Source organism: Ascaphus truei, chromosome 1, assembly GCF_040206685.1.
Source record: "Ascaphus truei isolate aAscTru1 chromosome 1, aAscTru1.hap1, whole genome shotgun sequence".
NCBI classification, from domain to species: domain Eukaryota; kingdom Metazoa; phylum Chordata; class Amphibia; order Anura; family Ascaphidae; genus Ascaphus; species Ascaphus truei.
This window is the reverse complement of record NC_134483.1, coordinates 389,716,652-389,734,629: the sequence shown is the minus strand read 5'-3', so window position 1 is coordinate 389,734,629 and position 17,978 is coordinate 389,716,652. Positions and strand designations below refer to the sequence as shown.

At 44.5% G+C, this 17,978-nt stretch overlaps 1 protein-coding gene across 8 annotated transcripts in view; it reads right to left on the bottom strand.

Annotated features, from left to right (window-relative positions):
* The window catches only part of LOC142501655 (putative ATP-dependent RNA helicase DDX60), a 362,879-nt gene that overhangs the window by 326,884 nt on the left and 18,017 nt on the right, over positions 1-17,978 (bottom strand). For 5 of the 8 annotated variants that reach the window (XM_075611796.1, XM_075611815.1, XM_075611833.1 and 2 more), the window contains exons 2-3: positions 17,746-17,935; positions 15,549-15,621 (exon numbers count right to left, since the gene is read on the bottom strand). In XM_075611796.1, the coding sequence (XP_075467911.1) occupies positions 15,549-15,621; positions 17,746-17,917 (245 nt within the window). In that variant the 5' untranslated portion in view covers positions 17,918-17,935. Of the gene's footprint in view, positions 1-15,548; positions 15,622-17,745; positions 17,936-17,978 lie in introns of those variants that run through there. The other 3 variants (XM_075611805.1, XM_075611852.1, XM_075611862.1) reach the window with 3 other exon arrangements.

Sequence of the window (17,978 nt, the reverse complement as noted above, 5' to 3'; positions counted from 1 at the left end):
AAAGCTGCTTTCAAACCAGCCTGACGCTACAGGTGGACAAGTTGCTGCATTCTCATGTCCATAATCCACCTCACATTTATCTCTGACTTGTCATGAGTAGGATTTTGGGAGTAAGCTGGATAAGACGCCCAAGTTTTCAACTGATTGGTGGGATTGGGTGACAATTGATGAGGGTTCTGATGGGGAGATACCATTGTCAAGTATTGTACATGTACCTAACCCCACTGTGTTTAATCCTGTTCCTAGAGGTAGGGCCTGAGTGTCCCAGTCTACTGCAAAAGCGGGTCCCGTAAGTCCCAAGGCACCCAAGATGAATCCCACGGTTTATAAGAATGTCATTAGAGGAAGGCGTAAAGGCTCGCACTCTACTGAGGCAGCGACATCTGGTGTGTCCTCAAGAGCAGTGTCTGAGGACGATATGAGTGTGTCATCCTCATATGAGCACCGAGATAAATGGTGGGCACCGTTATTCACAGGGAATGATGAGGGGATGGACCGCACCAGATTTGTATTGATAAAGAAAGATACTGTAGATCACTGGTGGGACGCAGGCACCTATTCTCCACAGGAGGTTGCCGATGAGTTAAATAACAGGTGGAGAGACATTATGCAGAAAGTAATTACCCCCAAAGGCTCATCTATTCTGTATGATGATATTGCGCCTGAGGAGCCAAAGTACTGGGTACTGCCAGGAAAGGCTGGAAACCGGAAACTTACTAAGTTAAGTCGAGCAGATAGAGCCATAGCGGCGAGATACCGGCAATCTCATGGTTATGAGTTTCCGTACGTGCCAGAGCCAATAATGCAGGAGATCGAAGACCAAAGAGACACCTGGCTTAGGGATTGCGGTCATTAAGCACCTACGAATTAAATTTGGTAGCACTGCTTACTTGAGGGAGGACAAAATATGTTCTGTTATGAAATCTTGGAGTACAGGCAGGAACATATTCATGCATAACATATTGTACAGACCGGAGAATGGGACTGTACAACCTTTCTTTGTTAAGGTTGTGGATCACAGTGGGCGGGAAGTGAAGAAGCCTGATCCCCGTCATTATTATTGAAGTTAAGGGTTCTCCATGTTGGGAGTTTCCCGCTGTTATGTCACCATTATGGGTGTTACAATCTTGTGTACACAATATTAACTAATTATGTTTTGTATGTTCACAGATTGTTCACCTGCAGGATGGTCCAGCAAATTATGTCCAAGTGGGGACCATTGGATTTCCACTTGAGGGAGAGAACAGCCCTGGTAAGAAATGGAGCTATAGTTCTATCCTCCTCCTGGTATAATCCCTGCTAAGGGCAGGTTGCCAGGTGTTATCATGGGTTTCCCCCACTTCAAGAACTTGCCATGAATGGTGGAGGTAGGTCACTTGACCCTGTGTCCAATCAAGAGACACAGGAGCGGTGCTTGCTGAGATCATAAAGAGCAGTGCATTTCCTATTTAGAGGAGAGTCTGACAGTCAGTCAGTGAGTTAGAGTTAGTGTTAGGGAGCAGAGGAGTGAGCAGCTCATGAGTAGAGCTGATAGGATATAGTGAGGTGGACCAAATACCTCTCACCCTGCTTATGGGGTGAGGAAAGAGCTAGCCCCACTCTGGATGGCCCTTAGGTCCAGAGTGGAGGCAGGGACCCTCACTAAGGAGAACAGCTGGTGGCATTGTAAATAACTGTACCTGTCTGCTGCTGCGGGAGACTGAATAATAAAGGAGTCTGCTGTTTAAAGAGAAACTTGTGTGAGACTGGAATCTCTCATCCCCGGGAGGGGGATTTCTGTGGTAGGGATTCCATCCCTCATCCCTGGGTCTTACTACAGATGGAGGCACTGCACAATTGAAGGAAAACGAAGGCATCCACCCCAGGTATAGAGGTTTTGTCCCCTTGTCTTGCTGTCAGCATACAGTCCTTCTGTGTGCATCAAGACATCATATTTTCTTCAGGTCAGCCTAGTTGTGGGCTAAGGAAATCTCTGCAGTCCTCTTTCTCCTAATGTCAGCCCAAATGTGAGCTAAGGAATCTCCTGTTTCTCACATCAGGCTTTTTCTAAGAGTCCTAATCAGCCAGATTGAGTCTGGTTGATTGCCTGTGTGCAATTAACCGGCATACTTCTGGATTTTGAGGCAGTTTCTCTCAAACAGTGATAAATCCCTGTTACAGAGAGCTATATAGAATTTTGATGCTACCTATACATTTTTCTCCGAATCCCATTTTTTTAAGGTAGCAAACATAAACTGCCAGTTAAGGCAGTCAAAAGCCTTTTCGGCATCTTGTGATAATAGGAAGGTTGGGGATTTGGATTGGTGAGCTACAGATGCAGCAACGAGTATCCGAACACTAGCCTTTGAAAATCTGGGGCAATCTCCCAGTAATGCTGCAACATTTCTGTGACATTTCTGCCAACAGACTAATGGCCCATCGGATTGCCACCCCGCTGGCAAGCTGGTACCTTGGCGTCCTCTGTTTGAGATACTACTACTCCAACTAATCCTCGGGCCATCTTCATGGAAGGGCCACTTCCCTTTCTCCGCTTTCGTCGTGCTCTCCCGATTTTCGATTTCACTTTAGGTAGATCTGGAAGCGGAATCACCTTTGGCTTGATACACACCATAGCTGCTCCATCACCGCTCTACCGCGATGCCAGCGAGGACAGTTTGTATGGGACTTGTATTGGTGCCGGCTCTCCGACCGCCTCTGGTCCCTTGTCGAGGACCGGGTCCAGAACCATCTCTGAACCTGGAACAATCATCAAAGCCTACGGACCCCCCTTAGCAGTCTTTAGGGCCCTTAGACCCTCTCTGACCCCCAACGGCAAGGTAGATTCACCCTCATCAAGCTCAGTATCAGAGCCGATCGAATCCAGGAAATCAAAGTCCATAGGCCCTGGTAGCATGGGCATGGAATAATTAGCTCTGCACCGTGGACAATTAGCGCCCCAGACCAGCTTGCCACCCGGATAATCAGAGTTGGGACATAGGCACAGCAGGCAGTGAGACTCGCCGACTATTATTTCCAGGAATCCCCCTGGCATGGTGCAGTATCCCAGCACACGGGTCGCCATGTCGATCCTGGATAAAGTACGTGAAAGCAGGAGCACAAGTAAGGTAGCTCTGTTCTGTTTGGTGGTTCCGAAAAACTAAGGGTACAGTCGAGTACATTCGGCACCTCCCTTCTTTTCCACCATCGCTAAACTTTGGTTGTCACCGTGTCCCCTCCCTCTGGTGGAGGGTAGAGGAGGGACCCACAATGAGAGGGCGTGACCTGAGCTTCTGACTGAGCCAGCCACTTCGCAGGGGTGGAGTCCTGGTTATCACACCATAGGCAGATCCCAAGTCTCCGTGAGCAGGGTGCACCCAGTAGCATGTGGTTCAGCACCCACACTGGGCACAGCCTCGCAGCCATCCGCAGGAAGCCGGACACCATTTTGAAACAGTTCACCTACGGGTTGAACCTGGGCAGTTATAACAGGCTCCTCGATCTGGGGATCATGCCCATCATCACAAGCCGAATCTGGTTCTTGAATCGTATCCAACACTGTTGCCGGGGCTTGGTACTCATCAGTCGTAGTCAGTAAAGGACTAGACACAATATAGCTCAGGAACTGTGCTCTGCAGCTGGCACACTTGACTCCCCAGGTCAATTCGCCACCTGGGAAATCACATTTGGGACATAGGCATCTGATGTACATTTTTCCTCTACCTACACCACCAGGGCCCTTCTTGGTCACCGATAGGGGTCAAAGTCCATACCACCAGACAGATTCAAGTCTTTTTGTAAGCGCGGACACAAAATAAATGGTACGTCCACTCCTTTCGCTCACCAGACTCCATAGAACTGAGGGTGCGGTACGCTGCATCCGGTACCTCCCTTGGTCTCCAAAGTCTTTACACATAGGCTGTCGACATGTCCCCTCCCTCTGGTGGAGATTAGAGGAGGGACACTCAGCAGCATTGATGGGGCGTGACTATGGCTATTGGCTGAGCCAGTCACATCCCTTGGGTGGGGTTCTGGATTTCGCACCAAACCCATGCAGGAACCTGCAAAAAGTTCACGAGCAGCCTGTTTGCAAGCCGCACATGCACCATCTAGGCTTGGCGGGAGACGCCAATTTAAATTGTCCAACTCACGTGGTGCATTCCCGGGCAAGGGAACCTCCATTTTGTGCACAATTCCTTCACAGACGACGCAGTGACCGCGATTCTGGCAGGAATCTGTTCCTTATGGTTCCCCACAGCACATAGATAAGCAGTCTACCAAGAGTAGGTTGTACCCCAGGCTAGCAATGCTCCATCTCGATACGCTGTGCATGATCTTAGTCCATCACAAGCACTCTCTGGTTCTTTAGTCTGGCTACTGGCTAGTAGTACTCTAGGCTTCTTCCCTATGCAGTACCCCTACGCCACTCCTTTTGGCTGCCGGTATCGCAGATCCTTACCTCGGTTGCTCCTGGGGACCACCCAGGTACAACCCCTTCTAGGCATCTCGACTACCCGCTTCATGGCGACTTAGAACAGCAACAGCCTTCATGTCTCCAGACCATTCGCCCGATAGGGCCATCTAGGTCATCTTTGCGAGGTTTCTGCTCCTCCTGACTACACCTAGCTTTCCTCCTTCATTAGCAATTGTTCTGGAAGAGTATCTTGTTACTTCCAGCTTTGTTTCGCTGTAAGCCTGTCCCATTACGGATCTCAGCAGCGCCTTCAAATGTAACTGTGTTTCCCCCACCCAATCGCAGATAGGGACCATTACAGGGTATATGTTGTGCATACCTGCTGGTAACAAGAGGGCTTAGTCGTCTGCGATGACTTTGGGACACAGGAACAGATCCGTACCCCCACATAATACTTAGCAGTGCAGCACCTCCATCTGCCGTAGGCTCCAGGAATATGGAGATGATCTCCCACGGTAGAACTTGAATCTCTCCCCCCAGTTAGATCACACACCAGGCCGGAGGTATATTGCAAACAGGAACAGTTTATTGCTACACACTTTGCAGCAACACAACAGCTACTCAGCAGTCTTCTGCCGGATACAGTCTCTTTAGAGCAGCTCTTACTGGAGATGGTCCCTGGACCGCCACTACAGGCCAAGTGCACCCGCAGCCATCCTAGCTCTTCCCAACCTCCCTAGTGGAGGCAGAGGTATAGGTTCACACTCACTCTCCCCCACAGGAAAGAGCACATGGGTAGGCCCCAATCTCAGGCTCCCAACGCATGCCCTTCCTTTCTCAAGTGGGAAGGAACAACCTCCAAATTTAGTGTGGTCCTGCCCTTAAGTACAGCCAGAAGGCAGGCACCCCGTTCTCCCAGCTACAACGGGATGTACCACCCCCTGCTCACGCAAGTGCAGTACCAAAGGTGAAGGGCAAAACTCCATACCAACTACTGGCAACCTGTAAATACTAGGGTTTACTGCCAGCCCATTGGGTAGAATAGTAGCCAGGGGTGGCCCTGCTACATAACTATCTTTTAACACACCCAAAAACCTGTTTCCTTTAGTTGTCATGCTAATCTCACTGCACCAGTCTATGTCCAGAGAATTAAAATCACATCATTAAAACATGATCTAGTTTACTGCCCTCCATTTGAAAAAGTATTTTGGCTTCCTCAATCTCACAGATATTTGGTGGTTTATAGCATATCCCAACAAACATTTTTTATATATATACTTTTACATCCTTTACTAATTTCTGTCCACAAAGTCTCTACATTTTCATCAGTCCCTTAGGCTGCATCCATGCTGCCGCTGAGCACGCTTGGTGAGCTCACTTCATTTAAAATCAATCTGTATGGCGTACACGTATGCTCTCCCAAGCTAGGCACTTGGGGAGGCAAAGCAAATTGATTTTCGAGCGCGCTGAAACATTTTGCAGGGCAGTCTGCGCTCATGCTTGGAGAGTTGGTGATGTCACTGCTCTCAAGCATCAGCGCTCTCAGCGGCAGTGTGGCCGCAGCCTTAATAAACATATTCCCTTATAATAGGTTTTAAATCTGGTTTAACATTTAAACATACTCTATCACCTCCTCTTCTATTTGTTCAATCCCTTTGAAAAAGGGAATAACCCTCTAAATGCCCAGTTATGAGTTTCATCCCACCATGTTTCTGTAATGCCTATGATATCATATTTCTCCCTTCTTGCTATTATTTCAAGCTCCCCTATTTTATCGGTCAGGCTTCTTATACTAGCAAGCATGCCCTTAATGTTGTTACCAGTCTATGCTGTTATCTTATCTGATTCTGCCTTTCTTTTCCTTATTTTAGTCTTCAGAACTTTACTAGTATTATCTGTATTTAATATGCGTACCTCCCTGCTTTCTAAACTCTCTATTTCCCACCAATCCACCCCTATTAACCGTAGCTATATTCCTATTCCTATCTATTCTGTCTAGTTCATTGCCACTTGCTTGTCCCTTCCTCCTCCTTCCTCCTCCTTCCTAGTTTTAAATCTCCTACAACCTTTTTTAACATATGTTTTTAGGAACCACCATTTTTCTTTAACTTTGCAATTGGTGCCAACATATACCAAATCCCTAGTCATTCACAGACCCTCCCAACAATCCCTCTACCCGATCCGCACCCAGGAGAAAACAAACTGGTTCATTAGGTCATGGTAATAGAGTGCCCTCTCTACTATCTTAATTATGGTGTCCCCTACCATCACAACCTGCCTTAGTGTCTGAGAATCCTTGCCATTCCTGCCCTGATTCCCCAAATATCTTCACACTTTATACATTATGGCAAATCTGTTGAGATGGACAGTAGCGGATTTCCCATTAAGCCTGTTAGTCCTGGGCGTAGGGCGGCAACATTTTGGGGCATCTTCTTTGAAATCACAGCATCAAATGACGTCACACGGCATCTCATTGCCATGGCAACGGGATGTTGAGACTTCAAATGATGTCATAACATCGTATTACCAGGGCAATGTGGCGCTGTGTGCTGTCACATTGATCACGTCCACGACGTCATTTAACACTGGGATTCCAAAGGAGATGGCACCTATGAGGCAGCCGGACACATATAACTGCCATGGGGTGGCGGATTATCAAATTTGCCACTGGAGATGGGTCATCTCAGAAATAACCTGCCTCTTCCTCTTCCACTTCCACTTGCTAACTGTTACCATGCTACCTACATCTTCCTTGCCCTCAATCACAGCTCCACCATCTGCACCACTAGTCCCAGCTAGGGCCTGCCTAGTGAGCAATAAACTATTTTCAAGATTGTCAATATCCCTCAATATTTCAAATTGCATCTTCAGATCAGCAATCTGAAACTTCAAGGAGACCATCTGCTCACACTTTCCACAGAGCTATGCTCCTTGGCAAAATATGCACTGAATGGCATTCTCCACCATGGTCATTATTGCAACTATGAAGTATTACGTGATAACTAACAGATTAGAGCACTAAATAAACTACCTGGTTTCCAACTTCCTTTGTATAAATTCCTCCTGTTTATAACTCCACATTTAATCCAACTGCACTTGAACCATTCTGCAATTCAGTTACCAAGCTCAGAGTTCGCAATTTCAAGGATTCATCAAAAACCTCTGTTTAAATCACAGACAAACGTCAATCAGGTGTGGTAGGAATGCAACTAACTCTCACACACTGCATTCTCTAAAACTAGGCAGTAAGACAAGTTTGCTACAAACGCCCAGTTCCCACACAATCAAAATACATTTTGTACACTCTCTCCAAGCTTGCAGACACACCAATGCTAGCACATCACTTTGCTTCTGGTTATAACCCCACAATTAATCCAACAGCACTTTAACCAAACTGCAATTCAGTCACACAGCTCAGCGATCACAGACTCCAAGTAACTTTATGGCGTTTATGAATCTGGTTTGTTGCATTATATGACGGCTAATTTTCATAGATATAGTCACTGGGGTATACTTTAATATACTGTAAATATCCTAAAATTATAGGTGAAATATATATAGTAAAATGCAACATACAGTAAAGTTCCCTTTCTACATTAATTCTCTTTTTTTTGTGCCAGCAGAATGGAATTTTTGATTATATCTTATCTTATAATCAGTCTGGTCACTGGAAAAATAAGGATATTTATCGTACTGGTCAGGCGATTTGTTTCCTTAACCAGAATGACATTCTTTCCCCCTAAATTTCCACAGGCAGAATCAGGTGAACACGTTACACAGAAATAACGGGCAGAACACATTCCAGACATGAAAGTTAACTAGAAGCTCAGTATTTTCAAATGAGTTTTTAAAGGCTAGTTATAATATGGGGAAAGAGAAGGACATTTTTATTAATATAGTTTGCAGGCAGGATCAAACGGTTTTGCATTGTCTTGTCTTGGAAATTTTTGTTTGTATTATTTTTGTTTCTTTTTGTGTGTAACCAGTAACTTTAAACAGTTTAAAGTACATGCTAAGCCTATAATTTCATGTTTAACAAGAATCCAGTTTTAATTTTTGAATGCCATTCAAATTTATCCTGTATCGGGCCGGGTAAGGAGCTTCATATTTTAAGCTGTCCCAGTGTATGTTAAACTCCAGTAATTAACAATTTTTATCTATTCTGTTCAAGATTTTGGCAGGATGCCCAGAAAGTTATCTCAGCTTGCTGCATGCCGCGAGATGGACAAACACAGTTTTAAACTGACTAATGTAAATTTCTATATGGAATTATTTTTCTGCAAAGTTGATCAAATATTTTATATTTTATATTTTAACCATTTTTTCTCTCCAAAGGTGTCCCACCTTTAAATCTGTGTCTATAATTTCTTATGCTACAGGTTGTTCTCTCAGTAAACCAGATGTTATTTTGTGTTTTAAAGGTTTCTGTCAGAAGACTATAACAGATTATATTTATAATCAGTAGGGTTGAGGTTTTTAATGCAAATTTTATACCCAAAGGTTTCAGGTTAATTTTGCTATAGATCAAGCAACCATATTTAAGCCACTAAGGCAGGCCTGCACATCATGCGGCCCCTGCACTCACTGTGCGGCCCGCGGCAGCTTTCTGCTCTCCCCCTCCCTCCCGAGTCCGCTCTCCCCCTCCCTCCCGAGTCCGCTCTCTCGCGCCCCCCTGCGAGCCCGCTGTCACCCTCCCCCGCGAGCCTGCTGTCACCCTCCCTCGCGAGCCCACTCTCCCCCTCGCAGGGTACCAGCGCGCTCTAGCATTGAGGCACTTCCTGTCTGCTGCTTGCTAGAGTGTGCGTGCAGTCCTGCCTGCTCTTCCGCCACCTCCTCCACAGCAAGGTAAGGTAGGGAAGGGAAGGGGGGGGCAAGATGATGTGATTTGAAGTGCAGGATGGGGGGCGATTTGAAGTGCAGGGGGGGGCGATTTGAAGTGCAGGGGGGCGATTTGAAGTGCAGGGGGGGCGATTTGATGTGTAGGGGGGGGATTTTGAAGTTCAGTGGGGGGGAAATTTGTGGTGCAGGGTGATTTGTGGTGCAGGGGGGGTGATTGGAGGTGTGAGGGGGGTGATTGGGGGTGCGGGGGGTGATTGGAGGTGCAGGGGAGGGTGATTGGAGGTGCAGGGGAGGGTGATTGGAGGTGCAGGGGAGGGTGATTGGAGGTGCAGGGGAGGGCCATTGGAGGTGCAGGGGAGGGTCATTGGAGGTGCAAGGGAGGGTCATTGGAGGTGTAGGGGGGTGATTGGAGGTGCAGCGGGGGTGATTGGAGGTACAGGGGAGGGTCATTGGAGATGCAGGGGGGTGATTGGAGGTGCAGGGGGGGTCATTGGAGGTGCAGGGGGGGTCATTGGAGGTGCAGGGTAGGGTGATTGGAGGTGCAGGGGAGGGTGATTGGAGGTGCAGGGGGGGTGATTGGAGGTGCAGGGGAGGGTCATTGGAGGTGCAGGGGAGGGTCATTGGAGTTGCAGGGGAGGGTCATTGGAGGTGCAGGGGAGGGTGATTGGAGGTGCAAGGGAGGGTGATTGGAGGTGCAGGGGAGGGTGATTGGAGGTGCAGGGGAGGGTCATTGGAGGTGCAAGGGAAGGTCATTGGAGGTGTAGGGGGGTGATTGGAGGTGCAGCGGGGGTGATTGGAGGTACAGGGGAGGGTCATTGGAGATGCAGGGGGGGTTATTGGAGGTGTAGGGGGGTGATTGGAGGTGCAGGGGAGGGTCATTGGAGGTGTAGGGGGGGGTGATTGGAGGTGCAGGGGAGTCATTGGAGGTGCAGGGGAGGGTGATTGGAGGTGCAGGGGTGGGTCATTGAAGGTGCAGAGGAGGGTGATTGGAGGTGCAGGGGAGGGTCATTGGAGGTGTAGGGAGGGTGATTGGAAGTGCAGAGGAGGGTGATTGGAGGTGCAAGGGGGGAGAATGATGTGAGGTGCAGGGGGGAGAAGGATGTGAGGTGCAGGGGGGTGGGATGTGTGTGGTGTGCAGGGGGAGTATTATGTGTGTGGGTGAGGGGGAGAGATGGGGATATGAGAGATAGATGGGGAGTATCGCAAAGGTTGATAGTGAGGGGTTCTGGGGGAGATATGAGGATGATGATGAGGGGTTCTGGGGGAGATATGAGGATGATGATGAGGGGTGCTGGGGGAGATATATGAGGATGATGAGAGGTGCTGGAGGAGAGATGATGATGATGATGATGATGGTGATGATGATGATGATTTTAATTTTACCCGTGCGGCCCAATAATTTTTCCTTGGAGCAGTTCGGCCCTTCTCGCTTTACGAGTTGTGAAGGCCCGCACTAAGGTAATGTTTTAAATGCTGTTATCCTTTGTGAGATATTGTTCACATGTAATAAGATGTGAACAAAAGGAGGGGGTAGTTCAATGATTACCCCAGGTACCATGCTCTAACAGGCAATTTAATCAGCGCCTACTGTGTAAAATTGATGAAATTGCTTAAGTCTCTCCATATCCAGGTGCAGGCCTTACAATCAGCTAAGAAGAATAAGAAGCAACAACTGGGTAATGGTCAAGCATTTTCTATGTAAAAACATCCATGGTGGTGAGGTCCATTCCAGATTCTACTCACTACAAAATACAGCCATCAAAGTGTCTTTCTGGATCCACGTTACTCACGTGAAAATTATCCCAGCACCACCCACAGTTGCTTCAAGTTAAACCATAGCCAAGGTGGAAAAGCTTAAAGACACAGCCGCTACAAAATACAAAATTACTGTTTTGGGGGCATAATAATCCCCGCCAATAAACAATGGAGGAGCACTCCACACGAGCACAAGGAGCAGACCACAGGGTTTGATTACTGTCTTCATTTGCTATTGCCATTAATCTTACATTGACTGTTGTGGACTCCTGGTGCTTCTTTGCAAGCTGCTTTCTTGCAGGCTGTGTTCAGCCTTGACTGTACCATTGCACACAGTTTCTGGTAGTACTTGAACTACTAGCATTGACTGTAGTGGATTCTTGCTTCCCTGCTATTAGCTGTTTAGCTGTATTTAGCCTACACTGTATGTTTGCTATCTATTTTCAGGGGTGTCTGATTTGACCAGTTATAGGGGAAGGGAAGCTTAGGAAAGTACCTCTGGACCTTTTGGACCAGGGGGAATGGGCCAGATGAAGAGGTAGTCCCTCGAAACGTTGCCCCCTTAGCATACTTGCCATTCTCCATTTTTTGTGTATATTCCTTGTGTTTCATGTTTTTTTCCCCTTTTCCTTTCCCCCCCCACCCCTCACTTTGTGACATGCCCATTTGTGATACTGGTTTCTGCAAACACATTTGATTTATTTCTGGTTTGTTTTATTATTAAATGTTTATTCTGCATTACAACTGTTTTCATCATTTAGCTATTAGACAGTGAGTGCTGGTACTTAAGTAGATTTGTTAGTATTATACAGGGGAATAAGGGTCCCCTTTGGTTCCGTGCACCCTGCAATTGCATTAATTTAACATCATCAGAGTGCTGTCTATCGTCCCCCTTTTACCAATGGAGGAGAAAGACACAGGCAAAAATCCGCTCAACACATGAACTTTGAACTTTTAATAACCTTTTTTTCTTTACAGGTTTTATTATTTTAATTACAATGTATATTCTATTAGGTTTATATAAGTGGTGTCCACATGAGGACGATAAGGTAGTAACAGGTATACAGTAGCTTGTTTAGCCATATATTTTTTTTTTTGGGGGGGGGGGGGGTTTATTGTCCTGTGTATAGTATATATGCACACTCTTTCATCGCATAATGGAATCCTGGTAAACAAAGCCAACGTCTTATGTGCAATGTAACCCAATGTACTATCCACACCCAATAGGTTGCACTCCAGGAACACGAGAGTTACATTTAACCCCTTGGGAAAAGGACAACATGTTATAAGACACTTGTAAAACCATATATAAGAAATTAGTTACAAAGGGTGTAGAAATACGAGTTTGCCCTATGGAAGTTATTGACTCTGTGATAGAAGGACAGATAGAGTATTAACCTGCAACTGGACCAGGTCATGTTATTTGGGAAAAGTGGTTCCAGCGATTAAACGTAGAGATGAGGGATGGGATCCGTTGGGAATCGGTGGTTTGCATTGTTTCGCTGGGAGCGAAGTTAGCGAATGCTTTTGTATGTGTGTCTGTCCTACTCATTACTCTCTATGCAAGTGTTATGTACAGCAAAGCTTTGGTCCAGATGTGCATTGCAATCCCCCACCGAAGTTATGCCTCTTTTCGGTGATGAAAATGTTGGCAGTCCCCCAGAAAAAGAGACCGAAGAAGAAATCAACTGGCCGATATAATGGCCAGAAAGGAATCAAGTTATGCACGCAGAGGTGAGCAAACTTTTTATGCCGAGCCCCCCTTTTTATCCATGAAATTTCTCGGGCCCCCCCCTGCCTGATGTAATCAAAATCACATTAAAAAACCTTTATTAAACGGTATACAATGTAAATACAAATATGTCTAAAGCCGCGCATAGAGTGCCCGCGACGGCGACGCTAGCGAAAGTTGTATTTCGCTTTGCAGCGGCGGCGTGGGCGACTAGGCCATTGATTGGTTCAGGCGACAGCCCCTGAAAAATCAAATATTGCCGGCTTCAAAAAATTGCGTCACCACGTCACGCTTACTATAAGCGCACAAGGCGGCGTCGCCGGCACTATAAGCGCAGCCTAAATACTTACATACTTCAACAGCTCGCTCTTGCAAAATTAGGCTGCGTCCAGGCTGCCACGGAGAGTGGTGACATCACCAACTCTCCAAGCATGAGCACAGGGTGTCCTGCATAATTTTGCAAGCACGAGCGGGGAAGTGTTTACACTTTTTTTTTTATTATTTCTGTACATTCATAGTATGATTGATATAGTGGCAGCCTACCCTTTCACTTGCAGAGGATCGCAGCGAAGCAGGTTACCAGCGGAGGAAAGCAGGAACACAGCGCTATTGTAGGGCAGACACCGTAAGGAAGGCACAACCAACAGGCACAGCACACACACACACACACACCACACACTCAATCACAACACACACACACACTGCAGTATATAATTATATACACATATATACACACACATACACATATATACACACACATATATATATATATATATATATATACATATAATTATTTATATATATATATATATATATATACACATATATACACACACATATATATATATATACATATATACACACACATCACACATATACATATATATATATATAGTCAGATAAGGCAGTTGGCACTCCAATAGGTGCTGGTAAGCCACAGGTGCACGTCCCATATAGAGAATGTAGTTATACGTTACCGTTCCAAGAGACAGCACTCAATGGAACGGTAACGTATAACTATATATATATATATATATATATATATATATATATATATATATACATACACACACACACACACACACACACACACACACACACACACACATACACACACACACATGTACACATACACACACACATGTACACATACACACACACACACACACACCTGGTGGGTGGGGGGAGGGAGTAACTAAGCCTGCTCAGGTCCCCCCATGTGCTACTGAAAACGGGCGGGTAACAGAAAGGAGGAGGAGGGCTTGTCTGTGTGCAGGGTAGGCCTCTCTGTAAGGCCCCGCCCCCTATGCAAGGCCCCGCCCCCTCTGCAAGAGACAGCAAGAAAACTGGAAGCAGCAGCACTGAGCTTCTGGCCGCCCGTGCACAGCTCTGCCCGCCCCCAGGTTTCACTGCACGCAGCCCGCGCCCCTGCTATAGGGCGCGCCCCCCAGTTTGCGCACCGCTGCACTATAGGACCACTTATTTTTCTAGCAGGACTAGGACATGGTTAACCATTCCCTAAATAGACTGTCTCTTAAGGATAAGAGGGGACTGAGATGATTGGATGTGAGGAAGGTGGGGAGGTCACCCAGGGCGTATGTCAACCACAAGGAAAGGATCATAAGTCAGCCATTTTGCTGTTTTGCCATTCTGAGTAAATGCAGTATGAAAGATGTGTGCAAGCAGGATGTTTGTGCAGTCGCTCCCAGTAGAAATTAGCCCCCACCAATTCTCAGAAATCCCTTAGCCACCATAATGCGCTAGTCATAGAAGAGCAGTGTGACTAGTAATTTGACAATTGTTCTTTAGAGAACAAAACGAGGGAATTTAAAGGGTTAAAATTACTAGTCTGACCTCCATTTTGTGAATTTATAAGCTATAGTTTGTAAGCAGTTTTAAAAGCAGTAGCTTGCATTTTTTTTATCTTAGATATACATCTGGGCATGATCCCAACAGTCTGTTCTCAGGAAGCAGTGGCCTTCGAGGTGTAACAGAAAGGGCGCGATTTATTATTCCTAAGAGAAAAATCCGTTGCTCATCAGTTATATGTATTCTTGTTTAAACCAGTCCCATATCCCAGGTCACTTTTGCCAAAAGTCTGTAACGCCTTTAACAGTTAGTGTAACGCCTCCAATATAACAGTGTACACCCATAAAACGCCCCTAAAAGGGACAATGCTTTCTTTAGTCTATAAAAATGCAGCTCGAATAGCAATAAACTGAGAACGCTTGAATAGACCAACTTGTCCTGTGTCTTTCTTGGCGTTCTCCCAGACGTCTGCAGTTCGTGATGGCGGGAACCAACAATAGCAGTGCCAATGGTAAAAATCTCCCCGGGTGAGTACTAAGGTTAAAGTCCCTAAAGCAAATGGTTAACATCCCTTCAACGAGGATCACCATCTGCCGAGGTGCTGGAAACCTCACACGTAACCTTTCAGTATCCAAAAAAGATTAGGAGGCACAATGTATGAATTGATTAGAATGACTCAAGTACCTGCATTCTCTGCATTTTCTGTAGACTATACAACTTCTTAAAACTTCCTAACTAAAAAAGTATGGTTAATACCGTTTTTAAAATAAAATATAGCACTCTGGAGCTGATACTGGTCCCTTTTAAGAAAATATGCAATCAAAATAATTCTCTACACAGTGTTGCACCTTTAATTGATCATATATATGATAACATTCTCAAAGAAGTTCATAAAAGTGACAATATTGATAAAGTTAAAATTCATTATGACGCATTGCAAATAATGACGTTATGAACAAAACACCTAGAAATATTTCTAAGCAATAATCATCATTATTTTGTACTCCATTACAGAATACTCACTTCGCTCTTGATAGTTGCTCCATGACAAATAAAGACATCTTGTCAAGAAATCCTGCATGCTCCTCTTGCTCTACTTAATTATATAAAAAAAAGAAAATATCTATTATTAAAGAAAACAGATCTTTAAAACAAATTTGCATCAGTAAAGGATGTGAATAACTTGATACCAGTGTTTACAAATATAATTAACCCTTTAACACAGGCAATTGAACAATGTGTTCTTCCCAGTGTATAAATACTGGATCTCCTTCAGTTTATTGCTGATCCTACAATAGACATTACCATCATGTAACTTTCTCCAGCATTCTTCTTACACTCTTGGTGTTTCTTTTAAAAAAAAAAAATCTAATTATCATCATGGCTGGATTAACAATGGTCAACATTTTACTTTACTTGTCTATATAAAATTAGCAAAATCTTGTGTTGAACTGAAGAAATTTCCCAATGCTAAACTTAAGAAATTGAATAAACATATTATAGAATGTTTCCTTCTATAATTCACAAGTGTACACAGTACTGCACATTCTGTAGACAGTTTCATTCTCTGCCGCATATATTTTTTAATCTAATATTTTTCGGTCTCTTGGGCACAAAGAGATTATCTAAATAAATAAATTACTGACAATGATTGACACAACTTATACCAGGCCTGCACAACTCCAGTTCTCGAGCGCTGCAAACAGGCCAGGTTTTTAGGCTATCCCTTCTTCAGCACAACTGGCTCAATTAGTGGCTCAGTATGACTGAGCCACTAATTGAGCCAGCTGTGCTGAAGAAGGGATAGCCTAAAAACCTGGCCTGTTTGCAGCGCTCGAGAACTGGAGTTGTGCAGGCCTGATTTATACAATCTTAAAAGGCAATAACCATTAAACTATGCCTTTTCCTTATAAGAATTAATATTAAGAAAAAATTATACTGCTAACTGCCTCTATGTTTTGATGTTTGTCTAGAATAAATATCTACAATTCATAAATAATTGCGGCACGTTGCAACAGATATAAATAAGTGCGGGTGTGGAGAAAGGGCTTGCTTTAACCAGCCCCCCCCCCCACCCCCACCTTCCCCAAACTCGCTCATCCCTACTAAATACCAGAGGGCATTTTCATACTATAAATACTTTAAAACAAGTTTGACAACTCAATGTATCTTTTCTGGTAAACACAATGGCCTCAAACACATTTGAGATTAATTTGCATTCTACTGCATGTCTTTGTGCCTCTGGACATAATTAAACAGAGTTGACAACTATTTCATTTTACCAACTATACAGGATGTAGGAGGGAAGATTATGTGAATGTACAGTACTGTATGATGGATTGCATGTAAATTGAATGTTACAAAGTGTATACATCTAAATTATAGCTTGACACTTTCTTATCAACATATAAATAAGGAGATGTTGAACCATTCTGTTTATAAAGCAACATTATTTAACTACTTTATTCAACTTTTAATTGCTTCTATTTGGGAATTTATTCTAGAGTGAATATACTACCGTAAGTAGATTGAAACCAGGAGTATATGTATGTACTGTAGTAGTGTGAAAAGTGAAAATATCAAAGTTTTATGATAGTTTAAAAGTTTAGAGGCATAGATCTTGCCGCTGTTTCTGCTATATTTATATGTAACTGACAGGGAAGCTTAATAAATTAAAACCCATTAAAAAGAGCATAAAGAGTGAAAAAATTAAATAAAAAAAGCGCAGAAAGGCTTATCTAATACAGGCATACCTCGCTTTAAGGAGACTCACTTTAAGTACACTCGCGAGTAAGTACATTTTGCTCTATAGGCAAACAGCAGCTCACGCATGCGCCTGTCAGCACGTCCTGAACAGCAATACCGGCTCCCTACCTGTACCGAAGCTGTGCACAAGCGGGGAGACTATAGATCCTGTTACACGTGCGTTATTTATATCAGTTATGCACGTATATGACAATTGCAGTACAGTACATGCATCGATAAGTGGAAAAAAAGGAGTGCTTCACTTTAAGTACATTTTCACTTTACATACATGCTCCGGTCCCATTGTGTACGTTAATGTGGGGTATGCCTGTACTACACTGCTGATTTTTTTTTTTTTTTTAAACACATATAGGATTTTTAAGGTAATGCACCTTTTAAGCTTCAGAACTACCTTACATTAATTACAGTAACTGATAATACTTTATTAAATGATGAAAACAGTAACACTTATCACCTGAAACTTGGATCCGCATTACATCTTCACTGCTAATGTCAGGAGTGTCACGATTATTGGACTTTAGACTGCCCGTTGTTGGTCTTTCATTTGAGAGTTCTGTATCTTCATAGCTCTTATCACTGTTGATAAGATCAATGCCTTTACCTGGATCAAATCCTCCTGATGCCATAGTGTACTTGGAGACTACCTTTAAAATTCAGCGTTAAATTGTACATTAGTAATATGTATCT